A 21,079-nucleotide genomic window follows, 5' to 3' on the forward strand; every position below is an offset into this window, starting at 1 on the left:
TTCTTACTTGGCGTAATAAACACCCAACTTTAATTTTGCATGCAAATAATTAATAAAATAATAAAAGGACTGGAGTGATATTATAAATATGGTTAGTAAAGTATTAATTCAATAAAATTTAAAAAAAAATTAAAATAAATACTAAGTATTCAAAATTCATTAAAAATATGTACAAAATTAAGTATTCAATTTTTAAAATAATCGTGATAAACTTTGATTAATAATTATTTACTAAGTAATTACTAAAAAATTATAATTTATAATGCAAAAAACGTATACATATGGCAACTCAACCTCACTTATATAACTACACTTAAAAATGTTTATGAAAACAAATTTTTGTCACTAAAATTCACAATAAATTATCGTTTTTTTAATTATATGGACCAGTATTCATCTATCATTTACTAAAATACAAGATATAAAATGTTTATATTAAAAAATTATTATATTTATAATTTTAGATGTGTGTAGTCTTTTTTTTCTTTGCATGCTGCGCGCGCATCGTAAAAAAGGTTCACTCTCTTTTTTTTCATTGACGTACCTTAAAAAAAAAAAGGAATAAAATCAGCATGGCGTGAGAGACCGGGACTCAATTTTTACCGTGAGGCCATTCTTGGGCGGGAAGCCATCTTTTCACAGACGAGAGAGCCAAAACCCGAAGTTCCCCGAAGTTCATGCTTTTTTTTCCCCCGTATCTTTAATGTAGCTATCCTAACCAAATCAACCGTCCGCAATGTTTTAAAGTGTTTATAATGTAGCTAACCTTAACCTAATTGACCATCAGTATCCTTTTATCAACACCGCCATATTTTTTTTTATAATGAACAAAACAAAAAAAAACAAAACCGAAGATGCACGATCGTGCGTTCGGCTCTCTCGTCCGTGAAAAGAAGGATTGATTCCCTTCTTGGGCACGGCACGGGGCACGAACTGTTCCAAACTATTTCTGCGCCGGGGCCGACAGAGGCAGGTCCCGGTTGGAGGTTGTCGGCGGTGCAGTTCTGAATGTCCGGAGAGGCGTTCTCTGGCTGGCAGGTCGGCTGCTGCAGCCAGAAGGGCTGCCTGCCAGATCTCTCTCCGTGGGGGGTTTCGCTTCCCTGGGCAGGGTGTGGAGAAGAAGGGGGGGGGGGGGAGATATGTGTGCCGTGGAGTCCACGGCGCGAAAGAAGTGAAACTACTCGCTTACCTCAGCACAGTCACGGGTTCGAGTCCTGCCTGCAACCCCCGCCAAAAAACCACCCAACTCACAACACACACACACACCTCGGGGTCACCAAACATCCGTTACCTAACATCGCCATTATAAACCTAATATATATATATTTTCACAACCAGAGGTAGTTCGGCGGCAATCCGCGGCCTGGAACTCTACTACGCGGGCCCGCGGTTCGATGCCCGGATCTGGTACTCGGAATCTCGAATGCCCCCAACGGCTATGATGACAGTACAGTTGCAGCTTACCCTGCGGTGGTATTGCCTGATTGAGCAACAAGTCTGAGCCCGTATTATAATACTAGCAGAGCCCCGCGTGGTAACCCATGTTACTATATAATTACATTAGATCTACACATTCCCCTGAAACCTTCCACAGCAAACGGTCTACTTAACAATCTGATGTTTATTTCTTATTACAAAGTTAACTATTGGTTTGGAGCTCTCTGTACATCATTTTAGCCGTCGTTTCAATTTCTGGTAGCAAAAAATGTATATGGTTTTTCTGGAGTTCCAACTCGTGATAAACTGACATATAGTTGCCCACGGGAGAATCAATATTTTTTTTTCCGTACATCTATGCCAACCAAAGAGAATGTTAAAGATGGAAGTTTTCTCGGGAAACTAGAGCCGTTTGAAATATGTCGGCAAGTCCGTAGGGATCACACTGGCCGGTGAGGATGGGGTCGTCACAGTTAAGTTGTCTTTTAAGTCTTTCATTAGTAGCCTTGGGCCATCGCACATGTTAGGTGGGCTTCAATTTCTTAAGAGCGTAATAGGCGTGCGGATTTTCATTAATAGTTCGTGAAGTGGCAGGCCAAATGGATTCCGTGAGCTTGAAAATTAATTATTGTGGATAGTGGACCACATCGTCGACATTGCAAACCGTGTCAACCGACTTGTAATTTTTCATTTGGGCGGGAACCTTTTTGTATAATTAGTTTGTTCACTTCACTGACAGAGTCTTTCCTAGGCGACACTATTGCCTTTGAACACAGACAATGAAATTCTTTATCGAGTAGTTTTTCAAGGTCAGGATACACTGCATCTATAAGATGCTGCAGGCTGTGTGAACTGTTCGACCTAGAGTCTCATTTAGTACGATTTAAGCACCTTTAGCGTTCAACTTTGGAGAAGAAAATGCTGCTTCTCCAAGGTTGAGAAGTTGTGGGAAATTATTACCCGCGTTAGAAGCCAGTTGCCAATAAATAGTCTGGAATCCTGCAAGAAAGATATTTTAACTTTCTACAACACATGGCTATAGTTATTTTTGTATATATGAAATATGTTTTTTTTTCGAGATTAATACTGAGTACCTATATCATACAATAATCAGCACATACCAAGAGTGTGTGCCATGCGTCTCCTCTGCCGGTTCCCCGCACCACGTACCTAGCAATTTCCCCTCGAAGCGATCGGAATTTTTTCGTAGCGCACGAAAATAATTGTTACCCCTTCGACAAAAGAAGTTTCATTTCAGTAAAGAAGTCTGACAAGAGTCGCAGTTGTTACACGCGTCTCAGCGGTGAACCGGGTGAGAAGGGGGGGGAGGGGGCTGACGGGGCGCCAGCACCAGAATAGCAGCACCCTTCCCCCCCCGGGTGCGGCCGCGTCACGGCGCCCGGCGTGACGTCACGGGCACCCTCTCCCCACCCTCCCTCCGCCACGGGGGAGCCTCCACAGCGCTGTACAAGGAGCGGGCGTCGGGACGCCAGGCGTCACGCCATTGTGCGCTCCGTCCTCCTTCCCCCCCTCGCCACTCGTGGCCGGCTCCAGTTGAGATCAGGGTAGCCTTCTGAAGGGGACGCACCACAACGCCGAACGTACAATAACGCCGAACATACAATAACGCTGAAAACCATAACGCCGAATGCCAAATTGACTACAACGCCGTCAACTCGAAAAGTGAATAAACCTAATAAACATAACTATGAATAATTAAATAACAATAACAAAACCAATAAATAAATTATTAATTACGAAAACAATATTTAAATAACCAACACACGCTTCTTAGAAGAAAACAAGTAACAGCCAACTAAATCGAAAAGAAAGTTACCGGAAACGGTAACAACCACAACGCCGAATTACCACAACGCTGAAATATTTACTTGCAGGACTGCCACAAAGGTTAGGTTAGGTTAGGTTAGGTTAGCCTAGGTTAGGTTGGGTTGTGGTATTTCGGCGTTAAGATACATTTAAGAAACACACACAAATTCATTCTGTTGTTTTTTTCATTTCGCTCCTGTCTCCCCCCCCCCCCCTCCCCGGAGCAACATTTTTCTCCGTTACTGTATTTCGGCGTTGTGGTACCTACACAGCAGTTTTCTAGCTGTCGTCGTTGAAGTCATTTTGACATTCGGCGTTATGGTTTTCGGCGTCGTGGTAACGACCCCCTTCTGAACGAACTCTTATTCATCTAATCATTCATTTGATCAATTCAGATCATGATTTTTGTATTTACAGTAATCGCAGATCAACTTGTAGACTTTTTAAAATGGCCTAACTTTCCCGAAATGCAAAATATATAACGTCGCATACTTTTCGCATGATTAGCTGCCAAAATATTTTTATTTTTATTTTGGGTTGTACAAATAAGGAGACTTTAACGGATTACAGAACTGAAACATTTTTTTGTTTTAACTGCAAATTCTACTGGCTACTTCATGATATGGTTTGCATTTATATCGCGAAAACTCATTTTGTATTGCTTGGCTGTCAAAATCCCTGTCAAATTTGAGGATTTTGAAATGTCAGTTTAAATAACATATCTTCTGAAAAAGGTATAAATAGAGAAAAATTATTTTCAATTTCAGTCAAACTATCCACATAAAAATAAATTATAATTATAAACACAATTGCACAAATCAAAAACTCTTTTTTCAAACAAATAAATAAATTATGGATTATTTAAATTAAATAAAAGAAATATGGTAGCGTCAATCGTTAGCCGTTACGAAAGCTGAGGAGTAGACAGATACAAGCAGCGTTACAAGATTTCCGTAGCATCACTGGTGCGTCCTCTACCTCTCCCCTGCCGTCTACTCTTCCGACCGTTACAACTGGCATGTAGCATGCTACGCTACGTACCTGTCCCCTCCCCCATTTTACCATCTTCCCATTCGACCGCTGGCGCATGCGTTGGAGTGGCGTCGCCGCTGACGCACTCTCCTCCTCTACCGGTTCCTTTCCTTCACGCTATGGGAATTTTCGTAACGCTCGAAGATTGTTGTACCCTCAGTAAAGAAGTTTCACTTCAAAAAGTCTACAAGTTGATCTGTGATTACTGTAAATACAAAATCATGGCCTGAAATGGGAAGCACCCCCTTAAGAAGCGACTGGAAATGCGGGTACCACTTTTGAGAACAGTGGCTACTACACTCTTCACGAGTCAGCAACCACAACTTGAACAGCCTGCCGCGAATAGCGTCTACGTGTCTAAACACATTCTTATAGTTAATTTAATACTTCTTAAAATAATACATAACCAAAACCACGCACTCCCACCGAAAGGATACCCGAAAATCAAAAGTGTTATGTTTACGAAGAGGCAAAATAAGGTTAGCATATTTAAACTTTCCCAGTTTATTTTTAACTCCAAAATAAAATATAAACCTATTAAAATTACATTTGACACAAAACTGAAACGAGAGGGTGTTATAATAAAAGTTACTGAAACTATAAAAAAAAAACTAAGAAAATTTACACATAAACTGGAGGTGTGCACGATTTGTAAATTAAACAAGCTGTTAAGTTAATAATTACATTAAAAACGCCAATCAAACTATAACGATAAAAATGGCATGCCTTTTAAACAACCGGTACGTAAAATACAATCATAAATTAGAAAAGGTTAAAGTTCTTTTCCTAACATCCGGGCCTTTCGGACCACCTTAGAGAAAAGTTCTGTAGTTTAAACACGTGTGTATTTTGCTTCATATGAAATTGATAAACCTCGCAGCAGATGAATAATATTACTCGTGCATCGAAAAAAAAAACAACCTTTATGACTGTCTTGACACAATTTGAGCTTAAAGCGTGAGACATCCTCCGGCAAAATTACTTTAAAAAAAAAAGTTGCCGCAAGTCAAAGTTGTTACCCAAAAGGGACACCATTTTCTTGCATGCTGACACGTGCAAATTTGTTGAACCAAAATCTGGGGGGGGGGGGGGGGGGTCTCGGCTCTTCAGCGAAGCTACAGGTTACATTGGCCGACGTAACTTACCTGCAGTGTCGATTGTCGCAGTAGGCGCCATCCAAAAGCAGGCCTGATGTTCGTGTCGAAGCTCAAATGCCAGAATCCGCTACACCAGCACGCCCGCATTTTCGTTTAGTGCGCGAACTTCTTCCCGCACACGTGTCCACTCGAAGGCGGTTCGCCCCATTCTACTCTGACTCGCTCGGCGCACAGGTCACAGCTGGCCGCGTTGTGACGTCACGCTGTCACTTACACGCCTCTAGCGGCACTCAGCAGAACTACTTACAGGCGTGAATATAAAGTCTTTAACCGAAGTTAATATACTACCTAAATTTACGTAGCAACTAATTCCTTTTCACAATTCATAAAAACAACTATCCAAAAATACAGTTACTAGAAACAAGCTTCAATTTGTTTACCAACCTGACGAAACTAAACGCTTATTACTTCAACTTAAAGTTTAAAATTTACTTAACTAAAAATTATCGCTAAAACATATGTACTAAAATTACAATAAAATGAAATAATGCTATTTCAATGTCAATAAGCATTTAAGTCGAGTGCGCGCTGGGACAAGAACCATAGAATTGTCTAATTTTGAGACAAGTTACGTAACACAGGCTATACCTGCCCCTTTACCAGCCTTTCAAGGAGCTGGCCATATAAATTGGCGTCAATCTGTTGGATCAGGTTTAAAAAAAATCTGTGGGATGAAGACGTCTTATATAACTCATTTACCTATATTAATTTAACGACACAATTATTGGAGGAAAATGCTAATAAATTAGGAGCCGAAATGGTTCTCTATGACGTGGTTGTGACGTAAATGCAAGGTAAACTCTGTGCAAAACTTATATACTGACCGAGTGCTTTGGCTTCGGAGCGTTAAATATGTTTTTTTTTTTTTTGGGTCTCGCGTAGGGCCAAGGCGCAAATACATAAAACTGTGAACTGTTTAAAAATTATATATTTATATAAAATATTTTTTTTAATAACAAAATATTTAGTTTTCCTATTCAAGCTTCGCGTGTGTAAAAAAATATATAACCGTACACCTAACAAAATATGTAGTTTTTAATTGACGAAACCGATTGATCCAGCAAAATCTTTCCTACTGCAGAATATTAGTTGTATAAACTTTTTTTTAGTGTGGGTGTTATTTCAAGTTTTGGCAATAAATCGTTTAGATTTTAGTAAATAATTATGCGTACAGCATCTTGGAGCAGTGATCATCAATCTTGGCTGGTGAATCTCAAAAGTCCTGGGTTTGATTCCAGTTCGGTTCATGGATATATATATTTTTAATTCATGTGTATTTTATTTTTGGCTGCAAGACCAGATTGCCCGTGCCGCAGAAGGCGTTGTCTCAGAGGACTCACTACAATCGATGTTGTCTCAGCGCGGACTCGCTACAATCGATGTTGTCTCAGCGCGGACTCGCTACAATCGACGTTGTCTCAGCGCGGACTCGCTACAATCGACGTTGTCTCAGCGCAGACTCGCAACAATCGACGTTGTCTCAGCGCGAACTCACTACAATCTACATTGTCGCAGCGCGAACTCACTACAATCTACTTTGTCTCAGCGCGAACTCAATACAATCTACGTTGTTTCAGCGCAGACTCGCTACAATCGACGTTCTCTCAGCGCGGACTCACTACAATCGACGTTGTCTCAGCGCGGACTCGCTACAATCGACGTTGTCTCAGCGCAGATTCACTACAATCGACGTTGTCTCAGCGCGGACTCGCTACAATCGACGTTGTCTCAGCGCGGACTCGCTACAATCGACGTTGTCTCAGCGCAGACTCCCTACAATCGACGTTGTCTCAGCGCTGACTCGCTACAATCGACGTTGTCTCAGCGCGGACTCGCTACAATCGACGTTGTCTCAGCGCAGACTCGCTACAATCGACGTTGTCTCAGCGCAGACTCGCAACAATCGACGTTGTCTCAGCGCGAACTCACTACAATCTACATTGTCGCAGCGCGAACTCACTACAATCTACTTTGTCTCAGCGCGAACTCAATACAATCTACGTTGTTTCAGCGCAGACTCGCTACAATCGACGTTCTCTCAGCGCGGACTCACTACAATCGACGTTGTCTCAGCGCGGACTCGCTACAATCGACGTTGTCTCAGCGCAGATTCACTACAATCGACGTTGTCTCAGCGCGGACTCGCTACAATCGACGTTGTCTCAGCGCAGACTCGCTACAATCGACTTTCTCTGCGCAGACTCACTACAATCGACGTTGTCTCAGCGCGGACTCGCTACAATCGACGTTGTCTCAGCGCAGACTCGCTACAATCGACGTTGTCTCAGCGCAGACTCACTACAATCGACGTTGTCTCAGCGCGGACTCGCTACAATCGACGTTGTCTCAGCGCGGACTCGCTACAATCGACGTTGTCTCAGCGCAGACTCGCTACAATCGACGTTGTCTCAGCGCAGACTCACTACAATCGACGTTGTCTCAGCGCGGACTCGCTACAATCGACGTTGTCTCAGCGCAGACTCGCTACGATCGACGTCTCAGCGCAGACTCGCTACAATCGACGTTGTCTCAGCGCGGACTCGCTACAATCGACGTTGTCTCAGCGCAGACTCGCTACAATCGACGTTGTCTCAGCGCGGACTCGCTACAATCGACGTTGTCTCAGCGCGGACTCGCTACAATCGACGTTGTCTCAGCGCAGACTCGCTACAATCGACGTTGTCTCAGCGCGGACTCGCTACAATCGACGTTGTCTCAGCACGGACTCGCTACAATCGACGTTGTCTCAGCGCGGACTCGCTACAATCGACGTTGTCTCAGCGCAGACTCGCTACAATCGACGTTGTCTCAGCGCGGACTCGCTACAATCGACGTTGTCTCAGCGCGGACTCGCTACAATCGACGTTGTCTCAGCGCGGACTCGCTACAATCGACGTTGTCTCAGCGCGGACTCGCTACAATCGACGTTGTCTCAGCGCGGACTCACTACAATCGACGTTGTCTCAGCGCGGACTCGCTACAATCGACGTTGTCTCAGCGCGGACTCGCTACAATCGACGTTGTCTCAGCGCGGACTCGCTACAATCGACGTTGTCTCAGCGCGGACTCACTACAATCGACGTTGTCTCAGCGCGGACTCGCTACAATCGACGTTGTCTCAGCGCGGACTCGCTACAATCGACGTTGTCTCAGCGCGGACTCACTACAATCGACGTTGTCTCAGCGCGGACTCGCTACAATCGACGTTGTCTCAGCGCGGACTCGCTACAATCGACGTTGTCTCAGCGCGGACTCACTACAATCGACGTTGTCTCAGCGCGGACTCGCTACAATCGACGTTGTCTCAGCGCAGACTCGCTACAATCGACGTTGTCTCAGCGCGGACTCGCTACAATCGACGTTGTCTCAGCGCGGACTCGCTACAATCGACGTTGTCTCAGCGCGGACTCACTACAATCGACGTTGTCTCAGCGCGGACTCGCTACAATCGACGTTGTCTCAGCGCGGACTCGCTACAATCGACGTTGTCTCAGCGCGGACTCACTACAATCGACGTTGTCTCAGCGCGGACTCGCTACAATCGACGTTGTCTCAGCGCGGACTCACTACAATCGACGTTGTCTCAGCGCGGACTCACTACAATCGACGTTGTCTCAGCGCGGACTCGCTACAATCGACGTTGTCTCAGCGCGGACTCGCTACAATCGACGTTGTCTCAGCGCGGACTCGCTACAATCGACGTTGTCTCAGCGCGGACTCGCTACAATCGACGTTGTCTCAGCGCAGACTCGCTACAATCGACGTTGTCTCAGCGCGGACTCGCTACAATCGACGTTGTCTCAGCGCGGACTCGCTACAATCGACGTTGTCTCAGCGCGGACTCACTACAATCGACGTTGTCTCAGCGCGGACTCGCTACAATCGACGTTGTCTCAGCGCGGACTCGCTACAATCGACGTTGTCTCTGCGCGGACTCGCTACAATCGACGTTGTCTCAGCGCGGACTCGCTACAATCGACGTTGTCTCAGCGCGGACTCGCTACAATCGACGTTGTCTCAGCGCGGACTCGCTACAATCGACGTTGTCTCAGCGCGGACTCGCTACAATCGACGTTGTCTCGGCGCGGACTCGCTACAATCGACGTTGTCTCAGCGCGGACTCACTACAATCGACGTTGTCTCAGCGCGGACTCGCTACAATCGACGTTGTCTCAGCGCGGACTCGCTACAATCGACGTTGTCTCAGCGCAGACTCGCTACAATCGACGTCTCAGCGTAGACTCGCTACAATAGGTGTGAATTGTCCCGAGGGCAAGACACTGTCTGATCTGTGACGATCTGCCCGATAGATATATGTCACGCATAAAGCAATCGATGACGAGCTTCCGGAGATATAAGATTTTGAACGAACGAACATTTTCATTTTTAGTTATTTAGATTGCAAGATGGCGTGGAGCAATTTCCTTTCGAGGCTGAACTTCCAATAGAGTTCCAACCAGTGATGGTCTCTGTTCTGGCTGGTGGTGCGAAGGTCGTGTGTGATTTTTCCTCTTGTAGAGAATTTCCTTGCCTGTTTCAGGACCCCGGCCAGAATCGGGCCAGACTGGGCGATAGTAAACACTGCAGTGTCTTGAAATCACAAGGAGCGGGAAATGATTAACATCCAGCCTCGTATTTGTAAACCGTTCCCTGAAGGCTTTTCAATATTAACTGAGCACATTGATAAGAATAATAAAACAAAATAAAGTCCCATTATTGAATACTCGATTATCTTTTCCATGGTAAAAAAAAATGCTTGAATGAAATTAAAATATAAAATTATACGCCAATTTTCGTAATAAATACTCAGTATTATTTATAAAAAAAACTATCTTTTAATGCGAAAATAACCATAGCCATGTGTTGTGCAAAGTTTATTGTAGTATTACTAACTATTAAAACACAGATTTTTTTTTTATTTGTAAGAAACATTTTTTGTATCCAGTTATTTATTCAGTTTTTGACGCAAAGGGTTACGTCTGTTACGTGTTCCAAGACAATGCGACATTTTTCTGTCGTATCGCGTCCTTCGTGTTGTTGTGATTCCAAACTTTCAGTGAAGAACATCTCATGTGAAGGTCAAAAGCGAGGACCGGTGTTCAATATTTGAATGTGCTGGTGCGTTCAAAGGGACCAGGGGTGTCTGGGTTTGATTCCTGGCGGAGTTAACGCAGTACAAGTGATAGAAGTGAAAATTCTTTGGCAATACAAACCTCGACTCGTAAGTATATCGTAAGGGGTAAAACGGCAGAGTTGGGGGGGGGGGGGGGAAGAAGACAATTTTCTCAATAAATGTGAATTAACGAAATTATTACTACTGCTCAGTATATCAATAACTATAGATCAATCAATAATGATTAATTAAAAATAAATATTACTCACTGTTGAAATACTCACACCATAAAGAAAAACTGTGCGTGATACTTTTTCTTCAAACAATTCTGCCATTTGGAACTCTGTCAACTCTCTGAAATAAATGTGAAATTCACAATAGGTATTGCTATCTATACGGGTAACACAGGGACTTTCTCAACAGCACTCTGTACGCTGCTGGTTGAACAAGTATGAACTAGTGTGCGCTGGTGCCAAAAATAAAATTCAGAGCATTCACAGCTGACTGTATAGGATACATATATCTATTTTTTGAAACAAGCGTATGCTCACACTCTCAATCTTATTGTTTCGTTCAGCTATCTCTCTCGGTTTATATATATATATATATATATATATATATATATATATATATATATATATATATATATAGGACGGGGGACGAATCATCGCACATAGAGGAGAACGAAAACGAGCCCAGCAACGTACATATGCATAGTGCTCTCTTTATGTCTTTTTGTCCAAGTACCTATTCTCTGTCTTTTTTCGCGTCAGAAAAAACCTTTTCACGAAAACGTTGCATTAAAATCCGGACTTGAAATTTTACTCTCGTCGCTCCCGAAGAAGTTTCACTTCGGAAAATAAAGATTTATTTCTGTAAGTGGGAAACGTGATGCATGTTTTCCCGAGCCGTCGGGTTTTCCCCCAGAACACTCCCGTTTTCCCTCCGAACGCATTTGCGTCACTTCTCCATACCACAGTTTCTTCCCCATAGCCGTCTTCTGTGTCACATCAATCACAAAGAGACTTTAAGGTTTAAAACCTAATACGTAGTATCTTATTGTTTGCAGCTGTGCTGACAATGAACCACTAAAATACCATCACATGTTTGTTATAATTAAAAAGCTTGATTACTGTCTTTCCAACATAAAGCTGGCCATGTCTTTTAGTAACTTAATATTTCGATAACCCTTTTTCAATGATTTGAAATATGATTTAAAAAAATTTTTCCTGAGCATTAATTTTAACCTTCTGAAACAACTGCATTTTTTATTCCTAATTTTAACATATGTATGTATGCATATTTTCAGTGTATTTATGCAATGACGATGATAAAGATTGCTAACACAAACTCAAAAGTAGTGACGTATTTTATGTCAGCTGTAAATTTAGATCTGCATGTAGAAGAAAGCTAGTATGTATTTGCAGAACGCTGTCTGGTAGTCTTCATGTCATGAGCTATGATTGTTTTTACTATTATTGTGTTTGATTCCATAATTTCTTTTTGTCCTACTATTATGGCTGTGGGATAAGGAATAAAGAGTTGGAGAATTAGTAGTGGAAAGATGAAATTAATTTAAGATATTCTGAACGGTATATATATATTTTTCTCTTTTGACCAAAATTTAAAGTTGTTCTTATCATACTTACAAACAACCATTTATCTGTATTTTCAACATAAACATTTAAAGGATGAACAAATAAACAAATAAATATATTTTTGAGAGTCATTTTACTATTTATAGTAATTACAATTCATTTTATAATATTTTATTTCAACGTTTATGTCCAAATATCACATTGATAGATACAGCCTCACGTGTTTGTGGCTGACTTTCAAACGGCAAGTTAGTTTTAACAAATTGCCTTTTGAACGAGTCAGCGAGCTTCAGAAGCCGCAGATATATATTTTTTGTTTAGCGGGCACACACAAATTGGAACACCGATTTTGAACATTTCTTTTCATGGACATATAACAAGGATACTTTCTGAAATTATAGCAGAATTTAAAAAAACGGAGGATACGTAGGCTACAAAACATGCCAGAATTGTAATGGAGATGCTAAAATTAAAACAATAAAAATATTCCAATCTGCTTGATCACTTGCAAAAGTTTTTATAATAATGAGTGCCAACTTTGGAGAGAAATCCTTCCTACTCTAGTGAACTGACTACAGTTTTTTTTTTTTAAAAAAAATCAAACAATTTACAATATAGCCTACTTCAACTACAGAAGAAAAAAATAAATAGTATCACAAACAGGCGAAAGGACTTTGTTTCGTTAAAAAATTTATTCATACAATAATTTTTTTTCCACTTAACAACGAGAAAGGGGCGGCCAACCAGCAGTATTACAAATAGAACAACAATATCCAACATTTTGGAAGTCATAACAGCGGTCTGGGTGATTCAACAATAATATAGTTTATAATACTTTATAATTATATATAATATATACATACAACATTTTGTAGCATTTTTAGTCTATTTACAGTTCCATAATTTTTTTTATTTTACTCACTTTTTAAAAAAAACCTTTTACATTTGGCTATTATGGCGTTTAGGCCTGACATTTGTACGCTTGATTTTTATTCGTGGTTGTCTCCACAGAGCAACAGTGATCTAAGGCGCTTCGTGTGACGCGATTTTTTTCAACGCAGGGCCTAATGAACCCGGCATCACGTGCCGACAACTTAAAGCAAAATGCAGCCAGCATTTTTAGCACCGTTACGTTTATTTTTTTGTTTATCTCATTGCAACGCGCATGCTTATGTCCTGAGCCGATTTTTAATAACCTGCAAAAAAAAAATGCAGTTGGTCTTCATTGAAGTTAGGTTAAAATTAAAATTTCGGAATAATTTAAGGGTCGGTAATTTTGTGCGTCACGTTGATATCAGACCAATCCGGGGAGAATATTTTGATGGAGCGTTTAAAATCGAGTTGACAGTGAAACTATCCCCTGGGGAAATGATCTTCCAGGTAAAGACAACTTGTCGTTCGCTGTTTATCTTACGAAACATAACATATTTAATGAAAATAAATTGAATTGATTCAAGCCGTGATTTGAACTAAAATTCTGAACGCTATCATCATGGAGAGTTTTTTTTGATAATTCCTATCTAGAAATCTCCGGAGACTACCTTGCTATAAGAATTTTCTGTTTAGATGTGCCTGCATTTGTTTCTGGCCTGTCTGCGTGTATGCATGACTCCCATCTGTCTGTGAGCCGACCAATAGAAATCCATCGCGCCACACACGCGCTGTTGCATTTAAAGAGTACAAAAAAAACTTTATTTTTTTTTCAGGAAAAAAAATATTTGCTAAAGACACTGCCCTGAACTTCACTACTCACCGCTCGATATCACTCACTTACTAAGGCAAGCTTCTGCAGACAGAAGATTTTTTTTTTTCACGTGGCAGCTAACTCTGCTTTTAGGGAGTAAAAAGACTGTCATCTAAATATTTTTATTACCTTTCAATCGATATAACAATGTTGTGTGCGTGCTCACCTAGTTCTAATGCAAAAAACAAAACTCTGCCTAAGGCTCATTTTTTTAAAAAAAATTAACGATTGAATTTCATGCTAGATAAAATGTTAAAAAATCCGCCGCTTATTACCTACGTTCTTAAGAAACAACGGAGACATTCTAATCGTGAAAATCCTAATTTACGGAATGTTTGTGTAATTAAAAAAAAATGTTATTTGGCAACATTTCTCACCCTAAGATTATGAGGATGTTGGATGAAAAAACTTAATGAGATCTATTCATTTGGTATTTGCTTTTCAATCATACTTATTAGACAGGAAACTTGTCCTAACCACTTGAGTTAGCTCAGTGATATATTTCACAACGCTTCAAATAAAGTCCCAAAATTTTTAAAAAAAGTAAAATAATTAAATAAAAGTAAATAGAACATTCTAGTCCAAACTTTGCTAAAATAATTCCCAAGAAAAGGGACGTGTTTTTACAATCCTCCATCCTCATTCTTTGGGTACATATGAGTTACAAAATGTAAATACACATAGCATTTCCTTATTCAATTAATTAAAGCCATTTGTTATTTTGTGATTCTTTGCTACGTTAAGCCTTATCTAATCGGCCTGATAGAAAAAAAAATCCAACACAAACAGTCGTTACTCAACACGCTGTGTCAAAAACAAGTGGGACCCGATTAATTTTTTTCAAACAAAACAAAAACTTGTATAAAAATAGGATTATTTTCTCTTTGAGAAAAAAAATTGCGCCAAGATCCATCTTATGCACCTGGTGCATCATGGGAAATGGCAGAGAGCTGCAGTATTTTATATACACATATATATATTTTTCGTTTACTTTATTTTGGCAACACAAAACACAGAACGAAAGAAATGTCCTCTTCCCAGTCCTTGGTTCCAAAAATAAAAATGCAAACTGTTCGTACATTCACCTACTCAAATGACTGGCAATAATTTTCTTCAAGAACACAAACACAAAAGAGTCACTTATCTCTTCTATTTTATCCCCCACGAAAAAGCTGACAATGAAAAGAATCTGAACGCACAACGATAATAACTTATTACTTAGTATTTTACACAACACAATGGTATTCAACGCATAGGGCGACAAGGGTTTCTGAAAGATATGGAAAATGTGGTAAGATATATTTTTGAGGGGAAGGGGAAACGTTAAAAAAAAAAAAAAAAAAAAATACTGAAGGGATGAGAGAGTGCGGTGAACAACGAACTAAAAAAGTAATAATACATATACACAGGTAGAATGTTTCGTGTCGCCAAATTTCGTGCGAAGAGTTTCATAGTCAAAAAAAACGGTCGTTAATGCGGTTTAAGCGGTTCGTTTTCATTTCTATTTTCTTAATATATATATTTTTTTTTCGTCGAGTCGAAGAGAAATCACAGCTTGAGAGGAGAGCGTGGCGTGGGAGGGTTCGAAGGGGAGGGTTCGAGAGGGGAGTGGGGGGGGAGGCCTCACAGCGACGTCGTGACGACGGGCATGCCGAGGGCGTCGTCCGACGTGACGGTGTGCTGGAGCCCCGCCCCCTGGTGCATGTGGTGCATCTGCTGCTGCTGCTGCAGCTGCAGCTGCTGCTGCTGCTGCGACGCCTTGCCCTCCTTCTTGAGGCGCTGCTTGAGGTGCACCTTGGCGTGGCGCTTCTTCTCGTCGGAGCGCGCGAACTTGCGGCCGCACGCGTCGCACGAGAAGGGCTTCTCGCCCGTGTGCGTGCGGATGTGCGTGGTGAGGTGGTCGGAGCGCGAGAAGCTGCGCATGCAGATGCGGCACTGGAACGGCTTCTGGCCCGTGTGGATGCGGATGTGCCTGGTGAGCTCGTCCGAGCGCGAGAACCTGCGGTCGCAGTTCTCGACGGGGCAGGCGTAGGGCCGCTCGTGCACGGGCGTCTTGCTGGGGCGGTTCGGGTACTTGCGCGGCTTCACCGGCACCAGCTTCAAGGGCACCGGCGACTGCTGGTACACCTGGGACAAGATCTCGTGGCCCTTGCTCGTCGACGGGTTGTACTCGGCGAGCTGCACGGGCGACGGGAAGCCCTGCGCCGCCTGCTGCTGCTGCTGCTGCTGCTGCTGCCGGGAGTCGGCGAACTGCGGCTCCTGCTTGGGCACGACCCCGGAGGGCCCCGCCAGCGTGAGGGTGCCCGACGACGAGCCCCCCTGGGACGCGGCTCCGTAGTCCGGCACCCCCTGCGAGTCGATCCACGTGTACTTGGGCGCCGGCGCGACCAGCCCGCGGCCGCCGTACGCCGCGTCGTGCTGCTGCACGTCGCAGCTGGGGTAGCCGGGCGCGGCCTTGAGCGGCAGGTTGTCGATGGCCAGCCCCAGAGGGTCGTCGTACTGCGGGCTGTCGACCGCCGTCGACGCGTACTGCTGGTGCGGCGACTGCTGCTGGCCGAACACCGGAGGGAACAGCGACTTGTCGGGCAGCAGCCAGTGGCTCGGCGAGCCGGGCAGCGGCGCCGACGACCTGGGGCTGGAGCCCGACGCCGTGAACACGCCGTGGTAGCTGATCTTCTCGCCGGCGCCCGCGTGGTGGGGGTGGTGGTGGTGGTGGTGGTGGTGGTGCGGGTGGTGGTGGGACGGGTACATGACGCTGCTGGTGTTGCTCGAGTCCTCCTCTGCGGCTCCAGGACTGCTGCACAGGCTGGCGGCGGGCTGGGAGTTGCTGCCCGCCCCCGGGTCCTCGGGGGCGGCGGCGGCGGGGCTGGCCGCCGGGTCCAGAGACAGCTCCTCCGGCGCCAAGGATCCTGCAAGCCACAGCCACAACCGCCCCGTCAGTCGAACATCCACCAACACAGCACACGGACCCACAAACTGAACAGACAAAGGATTTAGCTAACCATGAACAAGGTGAACATTGGAGCCAATGAATTAAGAGGCCACTCCAGTGTTTCAGGGGCACTACGCAACCTGCGTTAACCTCATAAGATTCAACGCTACTTTCATTTTGCTTATAACTAATTAACTAATATAGATTTCGAAATGATGCTTGCTTGATATGTAAGACAACGATGCTCTCATCAAAGCCCCTTTCTTCAAAAACGTGCATAAATTATGGTTTTATACTAATCTTTACTAATATCCATAAGCGTATTGTCTAGGTTTGAACCATAATTTATGCACGTTTTTGAAGAAAGGGGCTTTGATGAGAGCATCGTTGTCTTACATATCAAGCAAGCATCATTTCGAAATCTATATTAGTTAATTAGTTATAAGCAAAATGAAAATAGCATTGAATCTTATGAGGTTAACGCGGGTTGCGTAGTGCCCCTGAAACACTGGAGCTGCCTTTTTATTGAGCACGGAGAAAAATTAAAATGTCTGATGAGTAAAACGAAGAGAGTTAGGGAAAAAGGAAGACAAAGAACAAACATTTCAGTAAATTCACAATAGGTTTTCGTGCGAAACAAGCCAATGGAAATATATCACGCACACACGAATTACACGCACCTGCAATTCATTTTCACCTGCAAGCAATTTTCACTTCATAAACTACTCGTCCACCCTGAGAGAACGTATTCTTAAATGCTTTTCCGTAAACAGGCGCCACTCGTGTATATCCTGAGGAGTTTTCAAAGCTTTGTTAAGCGGTATGTGTGAGAGGAAAAAATTATATTAAATTTTCTAACGGGCTTAAAAAATTTTCGTTTGGACCTGTAGAAATTTTTTTAATTTCCTGCTGCTTTTAAGGAATGTCCACTGTGATACAAGATGCATGCCACGGGCTATATGTGAGGCTCACGTGATACCGCGCGCTGACCGACCATAGCTTGGGGTTGAACGGGGTCGTGAGGGCTGTTGAGGAAAAAAAAAAGGGGGGGGGGGGTTGGGGGGAATGCCGGAGAAAACGTGAGTCGAACCAAGGCAGCCGGACAGCCTGATTTACCGACCAGCTGGTTATCAACTGGGTCAGCGTGCCAAAGCGTGATATTTCCCCCCTCACCCCCTTCCCGACGAATCCACATCCCTCGCCTTCTTCGCGGGTCGAGAGAGATCTCTTGAAGAGATCCCCAGAGAGGTGAGCGCTGCATCGAGTACACATTCCCCCGGGTAGTGGCGTGCGTCCGGGCGAAAACCGTCCAAGCGCCGCCCCGTCCCCGAGTTCGGAATTCAGTGACGCCGAACACGTGTGCTTGGTGAAGTTAAACCACCAGCAGAGACCCGGAAATTATGCCGAATCTTTTTCTGACGGAAGGTAGACTGCAAACTTGTGTACCTTTGAATCGCTTTGATGATTGTATCGCAGTTATTTGAACACCCTCCCCTCTACGACTATAGTGTAAAGAGTAAACTCTCTCAGATTCATAACTGTCGTGTCTTTGCACTAAGTTGAAATAAGTATCTATTTGGTTGTTAACATATGTATTAAAACATTGGTTCTATTTTGTGCAATTTTTTTTTTGGGAATGGAAGTTTTTCTTCCTAAACCATCCACGAGAGGAAACATGTTTTAATTTAGCTCGTGAGTAAATTAAAATTTATACTGAAGTAGGACATTTAAAACATATATGTACTCGTTAGTTATTTGTATTTTCAACGAGTTTCATGTGATGCTTGAAGATTTTGGCGAACTTCGTGTCAAATAACTGCAAATTTAGTATTCAACGTCGATTAAGCGCTTGTTGAATATCTATCCTATCGTTAAACGAATCCGCGAAATCTTCAAGTATCTATTCACAGGCACAGTCGCGATTAATTCTCGGATCCATTTCACTTCAGGCAGAACTAAAAAAAGAGTTCCGTGTGCAATAAAGCCGGTTTATAGTGCTCACTTGTCGATAACGGATGTCGTAACTTATTTGCATGTCACACGGGAGTGTCCTGACTTCTGTACGTGACGGTCTCATGGGCATCACAAAAGGCCTGTCAGGAGCAACGTGGTGCAATCATGGACGTGAAGCAATCGCTGCTCTGCCCACAGGGGAAAAAAATTCGCGGAATTATATCGCGATGTGCACGTACGTCAAAATTATTCTTGCTGCAGCATTCCGCCACAGCCGAAAGGCCTAACAGTCACCCCCTACCACAGACTCCAGAATCATTTACACCCAAACACATCAAAAAATTGGTTGTCTGTAAAGTCGGTTTACAGACGATAGTTTAACGTGACAACGTCATAACTAAACATTGATGAAATGATTGCATACTTTTATGAATAAAATTGAATCATTTTTATTGAATTATCACTATTTTGTATGGATACAAAGAAGGAGTGAAATGAAATCTACAATTTAATTGATACATTTACTTTTATTTGCACTCATTAATTCAAATATGTTTATTGCTTTAACGAAGAGATTATTTTAACTATAACTTTTATACTTTGCTATTTAACTTCTTCCAATCTGTGTTATTCTGTTAAGGATAGGACGATGATAGGAAAAGTAGGAAACGAATGGGAGTGTTTCAAGTTTAATGTGCCTCGAAAAAGTCAAATCGATGGTTGTTCCAATCGAGTATAAGAGAGATAGATGCGGCGCAATGAGCGTAACGGGACACAGCGTAACGGGTCAATGTGCGTTACGGGACACTTTTTCGTGCGTTCAGCCGGCGTTCATCGATTTATTAGACGTTGTCACGTCAAAAACGTACACACAGACACGAAACAAGAGGTGATTGGCGGTAATGAGCGGCCTGGGACTCTTCGCGAGCCCCTGGGTCGATGTCCACAGACAGGCACAGACAGGCACAGACAGGCACAGACAGGCACAGACAGGCAGGCGGACCGGGCAATGACGACAGTGTCAGTTCCGCGACGCATTGGTCGCTGACTGTGCTGTCCGCATCAGAAACTGATATGAGCCATTTCGTGCTGCTCCTGCTACCAGTTCACTGTCACACCAGTCCAGGATGACTGTGGGCCAATAAGAGAAGGAGACCACTCGGAAAAAAAAAATAAGTGTTGGAATCACGTGTCGCCCAGCTGAGACGGTTCACGAGTCAAACGAACAAACAGGTGACGTTCGCCCGAGCATTCAGAGGATCGTGAGATTTCATTTGGAGGTCATCCATCGTACCCGCGAATATTTTGCTGGTTCGTCACCGATTCATCATATTGCCATCCGGGGCAGTAAGCGCGGGCGAGGCCAGAAACCGAAGTTTCTACAAGTCGCTAAAGTGCATAGTAAATCAGGTGCACCCCACACTGAAGTATCATTTGAATCGACGGCGGGGGGGGGGGGGGGGGGGGGGGGTGCGTGTCTTGTGGGATAAGTTTGGCACACGGGCCTGTGTGTGCGCTGGTAGGTTGTGTAATGCTATAAAATGCTGGTTCTCCGACGACAGTTTTTTTTTTTTTTTTTTTTCATCTTTCGTCCAGTGTTACGACCCGGAACGCGGAAGACTTTGTGGATGAAGGGGCAGAGAACCTGGTAAGAGGTAGCGGGAAGGGAATGAGGTGTAGCTCGTGCAGTTTCGGACAGCGGTCGGCCCGCGAGACGGCGGGCGTGCGCAGCCGGGGCACCGCGTCGTGAGCGCAGGGCTGTCCAGCGCGCTGGCCCTAGCTCCTGCGGCCGTCGATGGGCGCTCTTCCCGGCGCGTGGAGGATTACGGCTAACAACGAAGGAATACGAAGATTAAGAAACTCGGTTGAATTAGCTTGGCTTCTGGGTTGTGGCCGCGTCCTTGGCGAATAATTCGCCGACGTTTCGGTCGACAATGCAGTCGCCATCATCAGGGAGCATTTACCCACTCAGTAAGTAGGTTACTGATCCCTGATGACGGCGACTGCAATGTCGACCGAAACGTCGGTGAATTATTCGCCAAGGACACGGCTACAACCCAGAAGCCAAACTAATTCAGACAATGGTTATCACGCTGACCAAAAAGAAAGGAACGAATAAGAACCTTTCTGGATCAACATAGTTGAATAATGAAGATAATTAATCCGACAAAATTAAAAAAAAAAAAAATTGAAGTAGCAGTGGCCCGTAGAACATCAAGGTACTAGAGAAAATAAGATAGATGTAAGATAAGTTTACAGCCTTGCAAGAAACATACGTAATATATA

The 21,079-nt window shown here is 43.6% G+C and overlaps 1 protein-coding gene and 1 long non-coding RNA gene across 5 annotated transcripts in view; both read right to left on the reverse strand.

Moving 5' to 3' along the window:
- Positions 1 to 5,780, reverse strand: part of LOC134536092 (uncharacterized) — a 131,861-nt gene extending 126,081 nt beyond the window's left edge. Inside the window, exon 1 of the long non-coding RNA XR_010075759.1 lies at positions 5,442 to 5,780. This is a non-coding gene — a long non-coding RNA (uncharacterized LOC134536092). The remainder of the gene's footprint in view (positions 1 to 5,441) is intronic.
- A 6,500-nt stretch (positions 5,781 to 12,280) lies between these two features.
- The window catches only part of LOC134536089 (early growth response protein 1), a 450,011-nt gene continuing 441,212 nt past the window's right edge, over positions 12,281 to 21,079 (reverse strand). For all 4 annotated transcript variants that reach the window (XM_063375626.1, XM_063375624.1, XM_063375625.1 and 1 more), the window contains one exon: positions 12,281 to 16,817. In XM_063375626.1, coding sequence (XP_063231696.1) covers positions 15,532 to 16,817 — 1,286 coding nt within the window. In that variant the 3' untranslated portion in view covers positions 12,281 to 15,531. The remainder of the gene's footprint in view (positions 16,818 to 21,079) is intronic.

This window comes from Bacillus rossius, chromosome 10 (assembly GCF_032445375.1).
Source record: "Bacillus rossius redtenbacheri isolate Brsri chromosome 10, Brsri_v3, whole genome shotgun sequence".
Classification (NCBI taxonomy): domain Eukaryota; kingdom Metazoa; phylum Arthropoda; class Insecta; order Phasmatodea; family Bacillidae; genus Bacillus; species Bacillus rossius.